The sequence below is a fragment of the Eptesicus fuscus genome, chromosome 16 (assembly GCF_027574615.1).
Source record: "Eptesicus fuscus isolate TK198812 chromosome 16, DD_ASM_mEF_20220401, whole genome shotgun sequence".
In the NCBI taxonomy this organism is placed as follows: Eukaryota; Metazoa; Chordata; class Mammalia; order Chiroptera; family Vespertilionidae; genus Eptesicus; species Eptesicus fuscus.
The window spans coordinates 44,665,299-44,686,844 of NC_072488.1; the positions used below are offsets into that span (position 1 = coordinate 44,665,299).

Sequence of the window (21,546 nt, forward strand, 5' to 3'; positions counted from 1 at the left end):
GTTCCCCTGCCCATCCTGTGTCCTCTATAATAATTTCTTTAACCTCATGAAGACAACTATACTATCACACTTAAAATTTTTTAAATTCCTTTCTTACTTATATTTCCCTCTTTACCGCTCTGAGAGTTCATAGTCATCCTTATAATCACTACCTTGCAAACATCTTTAACTTTCTTTTTTTTTTTTAATTTTTTTATTAAGGTATTATATGTGTACATATCTTACCATTGCCACCCCCCACCCCACTCCGATATATGCCCTCACCCCCCAGAGTTTTGCATCCGTTGGTTATGCTTATATGCATGCATACAAGTCCTTTGATTGATCTCTTATCTCCCCCACCTCTCCCTAACTTTCCCCCTGTAATTTGTCAGTCTGTTTGATGCTTTACTGTCTCTGTATCTGTCTTTTTGTTCACGTTAATAATGTTCTTTATTATCCATAAATGAGTGAGATCATGTGGTATTTTTCTTTCATTGACTGGCTTATTTCACTTAACATAATGTTCTCCAATTCCATCCAGGTTGCTGCAAATGATGAGAATTCCTTCTTTTTTATGGCAGCATAGTATTCCATTGTGTAGATGTACCACAGTTTTCTGATCCAGTCATCTGCTGACGGGCACCTAGGCTGTTTCCAAATCTTAGCTATGGTGAATTGTGCTGCTATGAACATAGGGGTGCATATATCCTTTCTGATTGGTGTTTCTAGTTTCTTCGGATATATCCCCAGGAGTGGGATTACTGGGTCAAATGGGAGTTCCATTTTCAGTTTTTTGAGGAAACTCCATACTGTTCTCCACAGTGGCTGCACCAGTCTGCATTCCCACCAGCAGTGCACGAGGGTTCCTTTTTCTCCACATCCTCGCCAACACTTGTTGTTTGTTGATTTGTTGATGATAGCCATTCTGACAGGTGTGAGATGGTACCGCATTGTTGTTTTGATTTGCATCTCTCGGATAATTAGTGACGTTGAGCATGTTTTCATGTGTCTCTTGGCCTTCCTTCTGTCTTCTTTTGAAAATATTCTATTTAGGTCTGTTGCCCATTTTTTTATTGGATCATTTATCTTCCTTTTATTAAGTTGTATAAGCTGCCTGTAGATGTTGGAGATTAAACCTTTATCAGTGATGCCATTTGCAAATATGTTCTCCCATGCAGTAGGCCTTCTTGTTGTTTTGTTGATGGTAACATCTTTAACTTTCTTGTCCTTTTCTCCCACTATCCTATTTGCCTTGCAAAAGCTCAGTTCTGGTTGAATCTTCTCTTATCTGAATCTAAGCAGCAGGGCATTGCTGAAGAAAGCATATATCTAGACAGGTTTTCCTTTAAATTGATGACATTAAACCACAAGGGCACTTGGCATTGCCTGGAAATCCTACTATATTTTCCTGGTGAGTTGACTTGATAAAATGACTATTTATTCCTTCTCAGAATTACTGAACTCTCCTTCCTCATTTTCAATTGATGATTTTATCTCCTATTGCAATAAGTGAAGAGCAAAAGATGAAACTTCAGTGTCTTCCTACCACCCAAACTATAACCCCATTATGTACCCATATTTTTATCTTAGGGCTTAAAAAAAAGTGTGTAACTATTCCAGTCAAGGGCATGGACCTCGGTGTGCAGGAGGCAACCAATCAGTTTCTCTCACATTGATGTTTCTCTGTCTTTCCCTCTCACTTCCACTCTCTAAAACCAGTGGAAAAATATCCTCTAGTGAGGATAAAAAAAAAAAAAAAAAAAATCCCCGTGAGAGGATTAAAAAACAAACAAAAATAAATAAATTAAGTATTTTTATTAAAAATTTAAAATAATTATTGCGAAGGTCTATAGATTGGTGCCAGTCCATGAAATCTTATTATTGGTTTCTCAAGAGATGAGTAAAGAATTAAGATGAAGTGTTTAGAAACTTTTACAGCATTTTGACAGAGTGATTTTTATGTTTTTTAGAACTAGAAATATTTGGGCTTGTATTTTGGGCTTATATATCATTTAAATTTCATTTTTCTAGTTATTTTTAGTAGTTTTTATTATGTGTTATTTGTATTTACTTACTAATGCTTATTAGTATTTTAATATCTTCCTATGATGAATTAGAAGTAGGAAAAACTGATCCTTCCCATAGATACTTTTAGAAGCCTTGCTGAATCATGCCATTTGAAAGAGACAAATGTATCACTCTTCATGGATGATATGATGGTTTTTTTTTTTGTTGTTTGTTTGTTTTTAAATATGTTTTATTGATTTTTTACAGAGAGGAAGAGAGATGGATAGAGAGTTAGAAACATCGATGAGAGAAAACATCGATCAGCTGCCTCTTGCACACCCCCTACTGGGGATGTGCCCGCAACCAAGGTACATGCCCTTGACCGGAATCGAACCTGGGACCCTTGAGTCCGCAGGCTGATGCTCTATCCACTGAGCCAAACCGGTTTCAGCCGATATGATGTTATTGAGAGGAGCAGAGTACACTAGAAACTGGTACAGCTAGTAAGAACTCAGTAGTCACATATTGAGAATATTGTGGCGTTAGGTTTGGAATTTTTTTTCAGTTTTATTATTAAATTATAAGATTTCATCATGTAGAATCAAATTTTTTGTTTGTTTTTTAATCTTTATTGTTGAGATTATTACAGATGTCCCTCTTCCCCCCTCTCCCCCCATAGCTCCCCTCCACCCGGTTCCCACCCCACCCCATGCCCTCGCCACCCTATTGTCTGTGTCCATAGGCACTGCATTACATGCATATAACATCTTTGTCTAATCTCTTCCCACACAACGCCCCCTCCCCCCCTACACACACACCCTCTTCCCTCTGAGAATCGTCAGTCTGTTCCATTTCCATGCCCCTGATTCTATTCCATTCACCAGTTTATTCTGTTATTTGGAGTTATTATTCATTTGATTTTTAGATTCACTTGTTGATGGATATGTATTTGTTGTCACTTGGTTGTTCATAATTATTTTATCTTTATCTTCTTCCTTTTCTTAAAAAATACCCTTCAGTGTTTCATATAATACTGATTTGGTGGTGATGAACTCCTTTAGCTTCTTCTTGTCTGTGAAGCTCTTCATCTGACCTTCAATTCTAAATGATAGCTTTGCTGGGTAGAGTAATCTTGGTTGTAGGTTTTTGCTATTCATCACTTTGAATATTTCTTACCACTCTCTTCTGGCCTGCATAGTTTCTGTTAGAAATCAGCTGACAGTCATATGGGTTCTCCCTTGTAGGTAACTGTTTTTTTCTTGCTGCTTTTAATATTCTCTCTTTGTCTTTTGCTCTTGACATTTTAATTATGATATGTCCTTGTGTGGTCCTCTTTGGATTCCTCTTGTTTAGGGTTCTCTGTGCTTCCTGGACTTGTAAGTCTATTTCTTTCACCAGGTGGGGGAAGTTTTCTGTCATTATTTCTTCAAGTTGGTTTTCAATATCTTGCTCTCTCTCTTCTTCTGGCACTCCCATAATTCGGATGTTGGTACTCTTGAGGTTGTCCCAGAGGCTCCTTATGCTATCTTCATCTTTTTGGATTCTTTTTTCTTTTTGCTCTTCTGATTCGGTGTTTTTTGCTTCCTCATATTTTAAATCATTGACTTGATTCTCGGGATCCTTTAGTCTACTGTTGAATCCCTGTATATTATTCTTTATTTCAGTCAATGTATGCTTAATTGCTGACTGGTCCTTTTCCATTTTTTTGGCATTCTCACTAAGGTCTTTGAAGGTTTTACTAAGTTCCTTGGAGATTTCTAGCAGATTCTCAAGTAACCTTATAACTGTGGTTTTGAACTCTATATCCAGTAGTTTGCTTTCTTCCATTTCTTTCATTTGTGACATGTTTCTTTGTCTCTGCATTTTGGCTGCTTCCCTGTGTTTGTTTCTATGTATTGGGTAACTGCTAGGTCTCCTTGAGTTGATAGAGTGGCCTTGTGTGGTAGGTGTCCTATAGGGCCCAGTGGCTCAGCCTCCTCAGTCACCTGAGGTGGACATTCTTGGTGCACCCCTTTGTGTGCTGTATGCACAGTCTTGTTGTAGTTGAACCTTGATTGCTGTTGGTGTCACTGGGAGGAATTGACCTCCAGGCCAATTGTCTGTGGGGATCAGCTGCGACTGCAGTGGGAGAGCTGCTGTGCAGGTGACACCCTTATGCAGCAGGACTTGCTTCGGTGGGGCTTTGGTGCTCACTGAGTCTGCCCCTTGAGTGTGTCACTTATGTATGTGAAGAGTTGTAATCTAGTATGGTCTCACACTGAGCAGTGGGTACACTGGCTCTTGGGTCACCAGGGGGGTGCAAAGTCAGCCACTGCCTGGTGCCACCCAGCAGGAGCTACAGAGAGATCTGCAGATTCTTCTTTTTTTTGTATCGGATTTGGAAGTGTCCATACAGGGCCCAGCTGTGAAGCAAATCAAGCTGGTGCAGGTACGGGCTTGGGCCTTTTATTGATAGGTTTGGGGCTCCCTGACCCAGCTGTCGCTTGTTTGACAGATTTTTAGGCTGAGAAAGGACAGGCCATTCATATGCAAAAGCTGCTGCCCCCAGCTTGGGTGGGGTGTGGTCTCAGGGAATCACCAGGGCTGAGCAAACAGAAATGGCTGCCAGTCAGCCCTGCACCTGGGAATTCCCAGCACAGGAACAATGACCCGCTCTGAGCACTTCCATCTGGAAGAAAGCCATCCCCGAGTTCCTTCCCCATGCCAGACAGTCCAGTTTCTCCCCGTATGTGTCTGGGTCCCCCAGAGCCTTTCCCAACACTGGACCTCAGAGGAAGTGGGAGCTTGTATATTCATTCGTGGTGCCGGCCTTTTAAGAGGAGCAGCTGGGTCTCCAGCAGAGCCTGTGTGTCACTCAGCCCCAATCTGCACGTATTGTTACAGCCTGTAGTTCTATTTTTTTTTAAATATATTTTATTGATTTTTTACAGAGAGGATTGGAGAGGGATAGAGAGTTAGAAACATCGATGAGAGAGAAACATCGATCAGCTGCCTCCTGCACACCCCCTACTGGGGATGTGCCCACAACCAAGGTACATGCCTCTGACCGGAATTGAACCTGGGACTCTTCTGTCTACAGGCTGACGCTCTGTCCACTGAGCCAAACCAGTCAGGTCCGCCAGCCTGTAGTTCTTACTGCCTGTAAGGACTTCTTTCCCCAGCTCTGGAACCCTGGGTTGGAGGTCTGGTGTGGGGCTGGGACTCCTCCCTCCTCTGGGCAGCCTCCACACAGGCGATCTCCCTCCTGATTAAAAAAGTGGCACACTCGGGTGCCAGACCAGCCTGTTCTGAGCCTCAAGCCCATTCACACCTCCTACCAGTCTTAATGTGCTTTCTTCTTTACTTCTCTAGTTGTAGTACTTCCACTCAGCCAGCTTTCCCGTGGTTTTGGATTATAGTTGTTCTGTATTTTAGTTGTAATTTTCATGTGGTTGTGGGAGGCAGCAAGTATAGGCGTTTACCTATGCCGCCATCTTGGTTCCTTCTTATTTGTTTTTGTTTTTAAATATTTTTATTGATTTCAGACAGGGAGAGAGAGATAGATTAATGATGAGAGAGAATCATCGATCGATAGCCCCCTGCATACCTCCTACTGGGGATGGAGTCTGCAATCTGGGCATGTGGCCTGACCAGGAATTGAACCCTGACCTTCTGATTCATAGGTCAATGCTCAACCACTGAGGCACACTGGATCAGGCCCAAATTTACTCTTTTAATGATGAGAACTAACTGTTCAAGGCTTACTGGCAGATTCAAATTAAGAGATAAGTAGTAATGGGAAAGAGGTCTAAAATATAGTTAATATTGGGAAAAATAGAAAGAAAAGCTTTACTTTTTATGAACTTTGATGAGATGGTTATCAAATAGGAAGCTATGTGAGTGGACATTTTAATACAAATGTTAATATGTATGTTAATTCAGTTAATAACTTAGTATATTTTCCTTCAAAATTATTGTTTTAGAGAACAGAATCTTGGCATTTTCTTCCTCAAGAAATCGACTCTTCCCACACCTCGGATACATCTCAGACCAGGTTTAATGTGAGAGAGGAAGGGACAGATGCGGCAGACTTCCTCTCTGTGGAGGAAGGTGTATTGACCCAATCAGAAAATCAAGTAAAGAAACGCAACAGAGGTCTCTTTTGTTCTCCATTGCTAGGTAATGCCTTTTTTCCCCCTTAAACTAGTATTAATACCTCACATTTATAAAATATTTACTTTTGGGGGATTGCAAGTCCTTCATTTAAATCCTTTCTTAATTTAAGGAGTTCTGTAAAGATATACTCAAAGATATTAGCTTATTTCTGGTTTCCACAGCTTGTTTAGTTATGTTAAATGTGCAGTTGCCCCTCATTTTATCATACGCTATTGCTCACAGAAGGCAGAAAGTTGATAACTTCCTCTTTAGTAGGTATGCCTTCTCAGTCCTGAATTTGTGGACGTTTTTCTTGGGGTAAACCAAGTTATCCTTTATTATTATTACTTTTTTTTTTTTTTAATCCTCACCTGAGGATATTTTTCCATTGGTATTTAGAGAGAGTGGAAGAGAGAGTGAAAGACAGAAACATCGATGTGAGAGAACCACATCGGTTGGTTGCTTCCTGCACAAGCCCCAACCAAGTCCCAGGCCGGGGAGGAGCCTTGCAGTTGAGGTACATGCCCTTGACCGGAATCGAACCTGGGACCCTTTGGTCCGCAGGCCGACGCTGTATCCACTGAGCCAAACTGGCTAGGGCCTATGTTATCCTTTGACTACTCGGCAATGGAGACCCATACTCCTTAAAATACAACCAAAAAAACAAATGTTCATGTTTACCTCATTAGATTCTTAGAATTGATTATGGCATATGTTGTTATTCTCAGTTTTCAGAACCAAAAATTTAGATACAGGGTTAAATGACTTGTTTGAGGTAGATCTTATTGCTTTGCTGTATATGGAACTGATTTATTAGCTCTTTACAAAAGGTATACTTTAAACGCCTCTCAAATAATCAAAATAGGAGATAGAATAAATTGTACTTTTACTACTTCGGATCATTGTAAATATATAAAAATGCTAAAAAAATATGGTAATTTAATTTTTTTTCATGCCTAAATCATAATTCAGACAAATATTTCTTTGCTTTTCCTTTCTTCAGATTTTGTTTTCAAAAATTGAAAATAAAATACAGTCCCACAATTTTTAGAATTCGCTTTTGTCAGAGAAATGGGTTCAACCTTGAAGTTGTCAAGAGTTTTTTAAAGGAGCATGAATAGGAGTTAAGTTCTTTTCAAACATAAGCTAATGCTATCCAAATCAAAATATTAGTGCCAATGAATTCTGTGACGTGGATCATCAAAGTCAACTTTAATTTTAGTTTCACATTTTAAGAAATATGTTGCCGAAACCGGTTTGGCTCAGTGGATAGAGCGTCGGCCTGCGGACTGAAGGGTCCCAGGTTCGATTCCGGTCAAGGGCATGTGCCTTGGTTGCGGGCACATCCCCAGTGGGGGGTGTGCAGGAGGCAGCTGATCGATGTCTCTCTCTCATCGATGTTTCTGACTCTCTATCCTTCTCCCTTCCTCTCTGTGAAAAATCAATAAAATATATTTTAAAAAAAAAAGGAAATATGTTGATAACATTAGTGTTTCTTTGTGGGAGGAAATGGCTATGATAGTTGAAAGAAGGCTTTGCTATAATCAGGTTTTCGAAAGGCTATCATGCTAAAGTGGAAGCAGCTTATTTTCATTCATTTATTTAACAAATATCTAAGTGTCTGTTTTATGTTTGATGCTAGGAATATATAGATGAAAGCTAACTCTTTTGGGAAGACAACCCAGTAAACAGAAACTAACAGTATCATGTATGAGTATTTTAATGGAGTACAGCAGGAGCTTGCAAATTACAGACTACAGGCCAAGGCCTTATTTTTTATGAGCTAAGAATGGATTTTGCATTTTTAAAAGGATTATAAAAACAACCAAAAAAAGTATATGCAACAGAAACCATATATGACTGGCAAAGTCTAAAATGCCGTATTTTCCGGCGTATAAGACAACTGGGCGTATAAGATTTTCCTGGTTTAAAAAGTCATCTTATACGCCGGAAAATACGGTGTGTGTGTGTGTGTGTATAGATAAATAAATATATATGTGTGTGTGTGTGTGTGTGTGTGTGTGTGTGTGTGTGTGTGTGTGTATACACACACACACACACACACACCGTATTTTCTGGCGTATAAGATGACTTTTTAACACAGGAAAATCTTATCGCCCAGTCGTCTTATACGCCGGAAAATATGGTATATACTACCTGGCCTTTTATAAAAGTATTTGCTAATCCTAATCTGGAGGTTAAAATGAGAATACATAGGTTTTTTTTAAACTTGATATAAGAAAGAATGTTCAACTAGAGTCATTTAATAATGGAAAGGCTGCCTATATATATAAAAGCCTAAGTGACTATTACACTGGGACAACTAGATGACCGGATGACTGGCCAGTACCTATGACATGCACTGACCACCAGGGGGCAATGCTCAATGCAGGAGCTGCCCCCTGGTGGTTAGTGTGCTCCCTCAACCTACCTCCCCAAGCCAGCCAACCTCCCGTGGTCCCTCCCCCCGGAGTGGGCAAGACGGCCCCAATTGGCCCTGGTCACCGGCCAGGCTGAGGGACCCCACTAGAGGCACTGGGCCTCTAGTATAACAATAAAAAAGTGAGCTTAGCCCTAGTCCATGTGTCTCAGTTGGTTGGGCGTCATCCCTTGCACTGAAAGTTTGCTGGTTCCATTCCCATTTGTGGGCACAGTGCCTATGTTGTGGGCTCAATCCCTGGTAAGGGATGTTCGGGAGGCAGCCCATCAATGTTTCACTCTCACATGGATGTCTCCCTCTCTCCCCTCTCTCCTGCTTTCTCCTCCACTCTCCCTTTCTCTTTCCCCTCCTCTCTTCCTCCCCTCCTCTCTTCCTCCCTCTCCGTTTCTCTCTAAAAAAGATTAATAACAAAATGTTTTTTTAAAAGAAGTGAGCTTATATCACGGCAAAATGTCAAGCAAAATTCTTTAATAAAATAATTCCAGCATTAGGTAGGAAATTGTGTGTCTGGCTTCCAAAATTTTTGCTAACATAAAGTTGTATAGCTCTAGCTTCTCATTTACATTTTAAATTATTAGAGCAGATCCCTGGATCTGATGGCCGAGGAAATTTTATCATTGCTATTTTGTTATGCATGAATACTACAGTCATTGTGGGGTATATAAGTCTCACCAATGACAAATGTCATATTGAAAACCAGTGCTGAGACAAATATCTCAAAAAAGAGTGGTCCAAGCTATCACAGTGTCCAAATGTGAGGAAATGCGGGGTCTTTGTTAAAAGCCTTAGGATTCTTAGAGGGTTGGAGGACTTATGAAGGTTATGAAGGATTAAGACTGAGTCTCTAAGCAAAGGCCAAAGAGGAATCATATCAGTTAGTCCTTGGTGGTAAAGGTTTCTCATTTTTAATTAAATCATTCAGTAAATAAGTAATAATTCTATTTTGAATGCTTACTAAGTGTAGCAGGTATTTTGCTGGGCACTGAAGATATCACTGTGAATACAGCAGACATGGAGTTTTCAATCTAGGTGGAAAGCAGATAGGCTAAAGATTAAAACAAGAGTGTGGTAGTTACGATAGGGAAGGTGTACAGTATTATAGGCATTCTGAAATTAACGTAAACTATGGCAACAGAATTACAGCATATTGATAGAACCATTTAGTTTTAGCAAAATATCACCCATCCAGTTAAATTAATATTAAATAGGATGCTGTTGGTTGTACAGATTTGTTTCTATTAATGCTTAATTTTTTGTTTTATAGTTGTATAAATACTATAAGAGAATACTGACTTTATATTTAGTATACATTCAAGGGCATTCTAATAATTACTTAGGTTGGCATTCAGGAATTCACAACAGTTTTTTCCCCCCTTAAATCAGTAATTCTCAAACTTTTTGGTCACAGGACTACTTTACACACTTTAAAGTTACTGAAGATTCTAAAGACCTTTTGTTTAATGTGGATTAATCACATTAATCCATATGCACCCCAACCAGGGATCGAACCTGAGACCTAGGTATGTGCCCTGCCCTGGAATCGAACCCACAACTTTTTGGTGCATGAGATGATGCACCAACCAACTGAGTTACCCTGCCAGGGCCTTATTATTATTTTGAATATAATTTTGACCCTCAGCACCTCCTGAGATTGTCTTAGGGATGCCCAAGAGCCCATGGAAAACACTTTGATATACAATGGAAAGAAGCACTCATAATGGTTAATAGCACTTGTGAAAAAGTTCGTGCTTAGGCTCAGATCTCACTCTGCCACTTAGGCTTTTTGAAGATGGACAAATTACACTAATATTTCTTTTTTTCCCTTAATATTTCTTAAGTTTTGTAATCATGTTTCCTTACCTATAAGATGGATATAATGATACCCATCCTTCAAGGTTGTCATGAGGATTAAGTGAAATATTGTATGTTTAGTGCCTGGACCTTGTCAGATAGTTGCTGCTGCTGCTATGTTGTTATACTAAAGTTTGTAGAAACTTCCAGATGGCAGCATGTTTAGGTTCTTTAAAGTATTATGTGAGTGCTAAACAGTTATTTTTAGTATTTCCAACATTTTTATATTTGAAACTTTGCAGTCATACAAGACAACTTTGCTTCTCCTGATTTGCCTTTGCTGACATGTTTGACACAAGACCAAGAGTTTGGGCCTGATTCCATATTTCACCAAAGTGAACTAGATTTTGCACCTCTGAGGTAGAATGATTTTTTATTTTTATTTTCATGTAACCATTCTACTCTTGCTTTTCTTGTTCTTAGTTGTTACTAATATTAATGACTTCAGCCTAAGTTGAGACTTTGGGGTAGGGGTTAGATAGTTTCAGCTCACTCTGAAGGTAACATGCACCCAAGTCAGTGGTCAGCAAACTCATTAGCCAACAGAGCCAAATATCAACAGTACAACGATTGAAATTTCTTTAGAGAGCCAAATTTCTTAAACTTAAACTATATAGGTAGGTACATTGTTATTAACTTAATTAGGGTACTCCTAAGCTGGCCTTTGCTAAAAACTCAAGGGGCCAAAGAGTCACATGTGGCTCGCAAGCCTTGGTTTGCCGACCACTGCCCTAAGTTAAGACATGATGCGTATCAGTTTGGCATAATAACATATGTATGTGTAAAAATGAGCCAGTTTACTGTAGTGTATTTAAAAATAATTTCTAATATATTCTAACTTTTCAGGCATATTTTAATTTAGAAGGCACACTGGATTTTCCTTATTATAAATCTCCCCTTTTGCTTTCCATCACCCAACCCCATTTTGTAAAAAGCATTTATTTCATGGTCACTAACTTGTTTGGCACTCTCATTTTGGTCAGCTGATACTGAATGAGCCTTGTTATCTTTCCTTACCTTATAGCTGTGAATATGAAGTAATAAGGTTTTTTTCTAACAAACATGTCCAAATTAATAATTATTCCAAATTAATGTCCTTTAGAATAGTCATGATGGGAGACAAGTTTGGAATTCTCCAAAACATTTGGAATTATCCAAAAATATAAGTTTTCCTTTTTTAGAACTAAAAAAAAGGCACCTTAAATTAAAAACTAGGTGTTTACTGATGTGCCCTTCTGCTATATATTACTTTTAAATTACTTTTATGGAAAGTGTTTTGTAAACAGTAGTCAACCAATGATTAGATTACTGTTGTATTTTTTTTTTTAGGGGGGGGAGTAGAAAACTTCTTAAGTGGTTTTCAAGAGCATAATAAATGACTAGTAAAAGAGCTAATGCAGGTAAAATGAATTTTAAATTTTCATTTAAAGAATATTTTTTTGCCGATATGAAATTACTCATATATATTGACAATATTGTTTTAGAGAAGTCTGAGAAAATATTAGGGTCACAAATGGTAGTGTACTTTTCTTATTTATAAAAAAATTTGCCTTGTTCAGTCATTAGTCATTTTAAAAGAATTTGAAATTAGAACTTTGTTTTTCAACACATTGTGGAAATAACCTCGATAACAGTGACATATCAATTTTGTATTTTTTCATGTTGGTATTGAAAAAAATAAATGTTTTAAATATGTAACCCTTTGTTTTTTTAATTGTATATTTTCAGGGGAATTCCTGGTAAGTCCGAAGACAATGAAGGGTTTTCTCGACCGGCAGAAGTTAGTGAAGCTTTATTCCAGGCAACCTCAGAAGGAGCTTCAGACTTAGTTAACAATCGCTTTAATGTATCTCAGCACACACTTATAGGGAGTACAGATGTTGAGTCTCAGGGCTCTTTTTTACATCCTGAGCAAGAAACCAAAGAAGAGACTGTTTTAACCTATACAGTTGATGAACTGAAAACTGCCAAAAACTCTGATAGTTATGGTGCTCTTTGTTCATATATGTCATGGAAGATAAAAGAAGTTACACAGGAGCCAGAAACCAATTTAGCTGATAAAGATCAATTTTCTTCAACTTCATCTGATACAAGTGATGAATATGTAACTCCTAAAGAAAGTGACAGTTTTGATGCTTCTTGTTCAGATGTGCACTATTGGAAACAGGAAGCTTTACAGCTGTCCGAAAAATATTTAACCAGTAAGGACCATGATTCCTGCTCAGATTCATCTGATAAAATTGATAAAAATAAAAGTCCTGAGGGGAGTGACAATTTTAATGCCCCCTTTTCATTTATGCCATGGACCAAACAGGGAGCTTCACACCATCCAGAAACATGTCTAGTCAGTAAGGATCATGTTTCTTTTCCACATGAAATTGCTCCTCATTTTAATAATAAAATGTCAAATTTTTTCTTGCATTGCTTGTTAGAAAAGAGTGGGAAAAGGGTTCCCTTGATGTCTGGTAGTCATTTTGAGAATGTTTATTTAAGGGCTCCAGCTGAGAATGAAATGAAACAAAAGATGGTTTCTTTGGAGTGTTATGAAAGAAATGAAGGTTTGGGGAAAGAATTATCTCAATGTTTTGAACTAAAGGAGAATAGCAGTACTTTTATTATTTTCAGAGGTGTGTCCCAGATCTTCAGAAATAGAATATATTGAGAATGTTGTAGTTCCTGATAATTCCTTAAAAGTTTCAGAAACACATACTCTCTCCAGGGGACATGATATCTCTAATGTAGAGACTTTTGGCGGTCCTCTTCAGACTATTACATCCAGCTTGGATGTGATATCAGAACAGCTATATTTTCTTTTTCTTTTTTTTTTTTTTAAATATATTTTATTGATTTTTTACAGAGAGGAAGAGAGAGGGATAGAGAGTTAGAAACATCAATGAGAGAGAAACATCAATCAGCTGCCTCTTGCACACCCCCTACTGGGGATGTGCCCGCAACTAAGGTACGTGCCCTTGACTGGAATCGAACCTGGGACCCTTCAGTCCGCAGGCCGATGCTCTATCCACTGAGCCAAACCGGTTTTGGCAGAACAGCTATATTTTCAAGAGGAAAGAAACCAAAGGGCAAGTGCTGCTTTTGGAGGGAAAAAATGTTGATGCTACTGCAAATGTAGCCTTTGAGGCAGTTAATGCCTCTATTGAGATTTCCAAGGAAGGAGAGTACAGTAAATGAAATCCAAACTGACATCAATAAATCTATGACAAATGACAGCCAAGAAGGTGAACCAAAAAATTCAGATATTTTCCTATTAAATTATAAAGATGAAAATTATTTCATTGATAAACTTAACTTAGTTATCCATACTATCAATCTACTCCCAGGGCGTTTGAACCAGAAGCTTCAAAGCCATTGTTGCATAAAAATGATGATGATGTTAGCTCCCTGTACTGGTTTCCTAATATAAAATCATTCCCCAGTGCTCCTCAGGAAATGTTCATTGAGCCACTTTCTTTTATTCCAGAGCTTAAGTCACATGTGTCTTTAAGTGAAAAATCTCACAGCTAGATTGTTGGTCTTTGCAAAACACAGTTTTATTTCAGTGTGATGTAGACAATGAACCATTTCTTCCCATTGGGAAGATAAAGTATTTTTCTGCTCTTGACCTTGCAGAGAAGGCAGGATCTTCAAACATTATTTACCCACTGGAAGTATCGACTTCAGATTCTTTGTTTTCGCAAGATTTAAAGCAGCAAACCTTTGAAGAAGTTGCAGATTCCTCAAACTATATTTTGGGTAAGAATGTAAATTCTTAGTCATGTCATTGAAGGTCCATCTGCAGATATAGGAAGCAGCTTTTCAGCAAACTTGGTGACATATGATGCAAAGTAACAAGGTACTTTACCAATGATCAATGCTGCATCATTAATTACAGTTGGTCAGTAGACATTGCTGAAAGCTGATATAGGCCTAGGTGAAATTCTTTGGCCTATGGGTGCCAAATCCAGTTTTACAATACATACAATTATGCGAAATGACTCCTGTTTTGTAGAGGGCCTGCAGGGAAAGGCTGAATCTGACATCTATTCTCTGGGTGATGATATTGAATGCTGTAGCCTAGATGAAAATGCTGTTGTATGCAGTGAAAGATCTACTGAACTACAAAGAGAGGTGAGATACAATAAAATGATAGTTGGGGAAAACATGGTCTTTTCCAGTTTTGTTTCAGGAAATGGCTTTGTTACTTGTTTTTATTTTACTTGTTACTATTTCCCAGATATGTGACCAAGGTGACGTGACTGGGAAGTGCATTGAGCTAGCAGGTTTAGAAAATATGCTTGATGATCTAGAAATTTGTGATGTCTCCCTGCCTTGGCAATCTGATTTACAACTACCATCGGAGGAAGAGCCTGTAAGTTTTTGTATTTGACATTTCTTATGGGGAAGGGAAATAAATATTTCAGTTGAAAAATAGGGGTAAAAGTGCCCATTTATGTCCTCTAATAAAATGGTTGCCAACTGGTGGTCCGCGAGGTCCAAAAGGTTGGTGATCTCTGGTTTAACCCTTTGCACTCGCTTGCTTTTTTCTCGATTCCTTTATTCTAATGCTAACCATGTCGAGTCACACTCAACATCCGAGTGCAAAAGGTTTTAAGGAAACCTTTGGAGCAGCGTTTGCCAATCAGTGGTCCGTGGATCACTGGTGGTCCGTGAGGTCCTAAAGGTTGGCGACTGTGCTCTAATACCAACTTGTGACTTGTAATCTGGTCTTCATCTGATATGCAGGAATATACTTAGTTAATTTGTTAGAGATTGGCATGAAAGAAATGTTGGTATTTTGTAGACCGTAAGACTTAGTGAATTCTGTGGTGTCTTGGAAAAAGCCATCCTTTGGTGCCTCCAGGCCTTTATCCCAAGCATCTTAACTTTTCCAAGTTGTGCTAGCAAGAACCTTTGGGACAGTGTTAAAAATGGAGACATTGATTTGTGCTTTTTTCCCTCTCTGGTCTTCAATGTACAAACCTTGGAATAGACCTTGGAAATATTCAAGTATTTTTATTTATTTACTTATTTATTTATAATTTAAAATTTTTTATTTATTGATTTTAGAGAGAGAGGGGGGAGAGAGAAATCAATTTGTTATTCCACTTATTTATGCATTAATTGATTGATTCTTGTATGTACAGGGGATCAAACCCAAAACCTTTGTGTATCAGGACGACCCTCTAACCAACTGAGCTACTGGCCAGGGCTCAAGCATTTCTTTTTAGGTGTTCCTGAAAGATTTTTACTTCAGAGGTATCTTGAAAATTATAAGAATCTGTTGTTTCCCCAGGAAAGATACTGAGGTGCTTAATGTCCAAACTAGTCAGTGTTCCCAAAGGAAACTAACTACCTCCTTCCCACATAAGCAACATCCTCATGTATTACTATGTTCCATTCCTCTCTATTTATATCATTATTATTGTGTGTGTGCACTAGAAAATTATAACTTTGAGGTGTTATAAAAATTGTTTCAATGTTTCTTTTATACAAGGCTTTATTTTCCTTGATCTCTGGAATATTCCTCTGGTCCCATTGCCCGTCTTCTTTTGTCTGAAACGGTCAACTCTAACCTGGATCTCACTTCCTTATAATATATCCATATTTCCTGTTAGTCATTAAATACAGTTAGATAATATATGTGGTGTACTTAATATTACTTTCCTTTTCCTGTTTTCCCAAGTATAAGAGTGTATGTTATTGGAAAACAATTAGTTTGGGTTGCAACCATATTTAGACTATTAGGTTCAGACATTTGATAAAAGAAATGAACAAAGATATACTGATGAACTTTTATTTATAATTTGTTGAATTTAAAAATATTTTAATATAGAGAACTATTAGGCTAGTTTTATTTTCTTCTAAAGTAGGCATTGTTTAATTCTAACTTTCAGTGTAATGACAGTGGGGATGAAAAGTGATAACTGTGCTCGAATACTATGCTAAGTTTTACTCACATATATCAGGTAGGATTGTTGAGGATTATTATCATCCCCATTTCTATAATTGACAGAAAGTTAAGGAACTTGCTCATGATCACTTAGCAAATAGGGGAACTAGTATTTGAAACTAATCTGTTTACTTAACCATTATGCCATTAACTCCCTGCCTTTTTGGCTATTCTTCAGTGAAACCAATGCTAAGATTTTGCATTATTTTGGCCGGAATGATGGTTTTGAAGTCAGTTTCAGTAAGAATGAGAAACAAAATCTGATAAATTTTAAACTCAGTGTTTCTAATATACTAGAGGCCTGGTGCATGAAAATCATGCACTTGGGGGGGGGGGCCCCTCAGCCCGGCCTGTGCCCTCTCACAGTCCGTGAGCCCTTGGAGGATGTGCCAGAGTGGGCCTACGCTGTCAGTCAGATTGGACATCCTTAGCGCTGCCATGGAGGCGGGAGAGGTTCCTGCCACCACTGCTTTGCTCTCCAGCCGTGAGCCTGGCCCAGGGCTTCTGGCCCAGGGCTTCTGGCCCAGCAGTGCTCCCCCTGTGGCAGTACACTGACCACCAGGGGGCAGCTCCTGTGTTGAGCATCTGCCCCCTGGTGGTCAGTGCTTGTCATAGCGACTGGTCGTTCGCCATTTGATTTGCATATTAGCCTTTTATTATATAGGACTAGTAGCCCGGTGCATGAAATTTGTGCACATTAAAAGGGAATTAATTAGAGGAAATATTTTAATATTGCTATTTGCCCTTTCTCTATAATAGACGTGTCCAGCCGGCCCCACCCCCATTGGCGACACCAAGACCTGGCCAGCCCCACCCCCATCAAGCCCTGCCGGGCAGGGGGCATAGCCTCAGGTTTTCCAGCCTGGCACCACACAGCCTCAGGTCCCTGCTGATAGGTTGTTACGGCATCACGGCGTGACGACCATGTGCATATTAGCCTTTTATTATTAAGATTATTAAGATATGCATATATATTAATATGTTTTTATTGATTTTTAGAGAGAGAGAAAGGGGGAAAGGGAGAGAGAGAGAAACATGGATGAGTCAGAAACATCAATTTGACTGACTGCCTCCTGCACACCTCACACCTGTGACTTCTTTTTTTTTTAAAATATATTTTATTGATTTTTTACAGAGAGGAAGGGAGAGGAATAGAAAGCTAGAAACATCGATGAGAGAGAAACATCGACCAGCTGCCTCCTGCACACCCCCTACCGGGGATGTGCCCGCAACCAAGGTACATGCCCTTGACCGGAATCGAACCTGGGACCTTTCAGTCCGCAGGCCGACGCTCTATCCACTGAGCCAAACCGGTTTTGGCGCACCTGTGACTTCTTGTTGAATGGGTTGATGCTCAACCACTGACCCACACTGCCTGGGTGTTTTGTTTTGTTTTAATCCTCATCTGAGGATATGTTTTTTAAAAATTGATTTTTAGAGAGAGGAAGGGAGGGAGGGGTGGAGGAAGAGAGAGAGAGAGATGTGAGAGAGAAACATTGATTGGTTGCCTCCCATATGGGCCCTGACTGGGTATGGAACCTGAAACCTAAGTATGTACCCTGACCGGGAATCAAATCGCATCCTTTAGATGTCTGGGACGATGCTCCAACCAACTGATTCGTCTAGCCAGAGCTCTAATATTTTTGATAGTACTGTACAATTTTTATAACTTGCATCAACTTTTTCATGTGGATAAAATATATTTTAAAAATGAAGATATCCTATATAATAAAAGTCTAATTTGCAAATTGTCCCGTCAGGCGGTCTTTTGACCAGGAGACCAGGAGTTTGACCACTCGCTATAATGTGCACTGACCACCAGGGGCGGTGCGGAACATGGCGGGTGCTGGCAGCTGGTGGCAGTGGAGGTGCTGCTGGCCCCACCAGGCCCTGACGAGAGTGGGACAGCGGCAGGATGGTGGAGCATGTGAGCGGGTGGCTCCAGGCCAAGGCGGGTGTGAGGGCTCCCCCTAGCCCCATCCATTGCCCCGCAGACAGCTACCAGCAGTGGTGGCAGGGGGCGGGGCTGCCGCCCAGCTCTCAAGCACTGAGGGAGAAAGGGCAAATAGCAATATTAAATATTTCTTTTAATTATTTTCCGTTCAATGTGCACAAATTTGTGCACCGGGCCACTAGTGTTCAATTAATAGTGATTCACCAAGATTAACTCTGATCACATTCCAAATTTTATTTGCCCTAATTTGGTGAAAAGTTGTATGTTTATGTACTAACATCACCAGTAATGGTTACTGATTTCTTTACTAGCAAGGACTTGTTGGGATTTGTGTTTTAGGAACTTCTTTTTCAGCATTTAACCTTTACTTCACTATCAGTTTATATTTCCCACGACTTTTGTTTCAAGAAATTTGAGGACTTTTTATTTCTTTTTTTGGTTAATCCTCACCTGAGGATATTTTTCCATTGATCTTTAGAGAGTGGAAGGGAGAGGGAGAGACAGAGAGAGAAACATCGATGTAAGACAGATATATTGATTGATTGCCTTTCGCACGCCCCTACCAGGGTCTGGGATCGAGCCTGCACTGAGGTATGTGCCCTTGACAGAATTGAACCTGGGACCCTTCATCTATGGGCCGTCGCTCTATCCACTGAGCCACACTGGCTAGGACAGGACTTTTATTTTTTTAGGAACTGATCACAGATACAGTTTTCCCATGCTTTTATTATTCTAAACATTTGTGGATTTCTTAAAAATGGGAAGAAGGTTTTCTCCTACTTCCTTTTCTTTTTTCCTTTCTACAACACACTTCTCCCTTTTAAAAAAATCCTTGTGCCATAGTTCAGATTCTGCAATGATCATACTTATCATAAGGAGAAAAACACTTCTAGGTCTCCTATACAGAACCTCAGAATAATTTATAGAGCCTTCTTGGAATTGACCAAGATATGACATATATATGTATTCAGGAGGATTGGGAATATAATCTTAAGGAACTGGTATAACTGCTTAATATTTATTTTCATAAAAGTGAGATCCGTATTTTAACAGATGTCTAAAATTAATCTTTCTTTTAAAAAAAAATCTCTTTTCATAGGACATTAGTCAGTCTTTTTCATCTGTATTGCCTCCATTTGTTCCTCATGAGCCAACCAGAAAGTTGGAATATCACTCTTCAGATCTCAGGATGTTGAGGGTATCTCCTGAGATTGTGCCAAAGACTCGCAAACATTTACCAGGTATGTGGAAAAGGTGATATTAAATGACCTTATGACTAGCTTGTTAAAAATATCTTGCTATGGCTATTTTTTTTATATTTGAACTCCTGCAGTAATGTTAACTTTGGATTAAGTGTATTTATAAATGCACAGGTCTCTCTCATTAGATGAATCTTTTGACTTAATTGCTTTCCTCATGACAGTGTTTAGAACTGAATTACATGGACAAGTCTGAATTAGCGTCAATTTGTTTCTATATTCCTTTCTGTGATTTGAAGGGGGGAAATTAATTGAGCACGAGAGGCAATAAATTTGTAGAGAGGAAATTGAGAGCTCAGTTCTGAGACAGAAAGCAAGGTGATCTTACCTGCTATGGGTTGTGGGGACAGGAGGAGAGGTTTTAGGGACTTAGAGGAGAGTGGCTTGGGTGAAGGCTCAGAATTTATGTTGAAGTGAATAGGAGATGGAACTGACTAAAGACAAGCAAAAGGATTTTCAGGTAGTTCTGAAAAGTCAGTTGAGGTCAGAAATGATTTTATAATGTCAGCCTGTATAGCATCTCTCATTTTTCTCTACTGAAACTCGGGAATGGAGAAGGTTAATTACAGGATTGATCCTTGATAGAGGGATTCGTGTGTGGTGGAAGGACAGCAGTGGGAGGGAATAAGTGAGGGAAGAGTTAATCAGCTATTTGTTTCAGCCTGCATTGGAAAATAAAAGGAGTCAGGAGAATTGTTAGTCTGGAAGAAAATGAAGGAACAGAGGTTTATTTATGAAGTTGAATACAGGAGGTGGGTATGAGTTACCGAGAGAGCTAGAAGAATGGGTAATTTTGGTCAGAGTGAGTTAGTACATTTAAATTTGTATCAGTTTGAAGGGTGATAAGATCCATTGCTTGGCCCTGAGGGGATTGGTTAGAAGTTGAATAAAGACCACTGGGATAAAGTAAATTGAGACTTTAGCTTTTTGGATTAACTGTGTTTAAATATTTTCTGATTTTTGTGGGGTTTGGGGTTTAGGAAAGCCTGTGCACCAGACCTTGAAAAAGTGAATGGGAGCAACTGGGAGTTGTAAGAACAAGATAGATGGAGGACGGTATTGAAGCTATGTGTGGCCTAAACCTCAAGAAAGGAGGTTTTGTTTGTATGTTTTTTGTTTATTTGAGAAAGATAGAAAATAATGGGAAGGAATTCATTGTGGGGTTGCTAGTAATGTCCTTCTATTACTGATTTTAGTAATTGGAGAGTTATCTTTTATTATAAGTCTAACTGAATTTTGTCAATTTTTTGTTGAACTTTTCAAAGAAATTGGTTTCTCTGCTTTTTCTAATTTTTCTTCTACCTTTTAAATCTCTATTTTATTTACTACCATTTTAGTCTTTATTATTTTCATGCTTTCACTTGCTTCAGTTTTGATTTGAGCTTTTTACTGTTTCTTAAGGTGAAAGGTTAAGTTATTGATCTGAGATCTTTCTAATTCAGGTGTTTACATAGATAAATTTCTAAACACTGCATTAGCTGCATGCCTTAAGTTTTGGTTTGTCATACTTTTGTTTTAATTCATCTAAATATTGCCTAATTTCCATTGTAATATTTCTTTGTTGTTGACACTGGTGATCTGGAGGTGTGTTGTTTAATTTCACATACTTATGAGTTTCCTTTTGTTATTGAGATGTCATTCCATTTTTTGGAGAACATATACTTTGTATGATTTCAGTTTTTAAATTTTATTGAGGCTTGTTTTATGTCCTAACATATAGTCTATCCTGTAGAATGTACAGTTTGCACTTGAGAAGAATGTGCATTCTGCTGTTGTTAGGTGGTGTGTTCTATACATACTTGTCTGCTAGTTCTGGTCAATTTATAGTGTTCCAGTCTTCTGTATCCTTGTTGATCCTTTGCCTAGTTGTTTTCTCCATTTCTGAAAGTAAGGTATTGAAGTCTCCAAATATTAGTGTTTCTTTCTCCCTTCTTTTGTTAGATTTGCTTCAAACATTTTGAGATATGATATT

The 21,546-nt window shown here is 38.8% G+C and overlaps 1 protein-coding gene across 5 annotated transcripts in view; it reads left to right on the forward strand.

Annotated features, from left to right (window-relative positions):
* ALMS1 (ALMS1 centrosome and basal body associated protein) overlaps positions 1 to 21,546 on the forward strand; it is a 147,212-nt gene that overhangs the window by 23,193 nt on the left and 102,473 nt on the right. For all 5 annotated transcript variants that reach the window (XM_054728597.1, XM_054728593.1, XM_054728595.1 and 2 more), the window contains 7 exons: positions 5,952 to 6,147; positions 10,657 to 10,774; positions 12,143 to 12,615; positions 14,042 to 14,164; positions 14,421 to 14,539; positions 14,646 to 14,780; positions 19,415 to 19,556. In XM_054728597.1, coding sequence (XP_054584572.1) covers positions 5,952 to 6,147; positions 10,657 to 10,774; positions 12,143 to 12,615; positions 14,042 to 14,164; positions 14,421 to 14,539; positions 14,646 to 14,780; positions 19,415 to 19,556 — 1,306 coding nt within the window. The remainder of the gene's footprint in view (positions 1 to 5,951; positions 6,148 to 10,656; positions 10,775 to 12,142; positions 12,616 to 14,041; positions 14,165 to 14,420; positions 14,540 to 14,645; positions 14,781 to 19,414; positions 19,557 to 21,546) is intronic.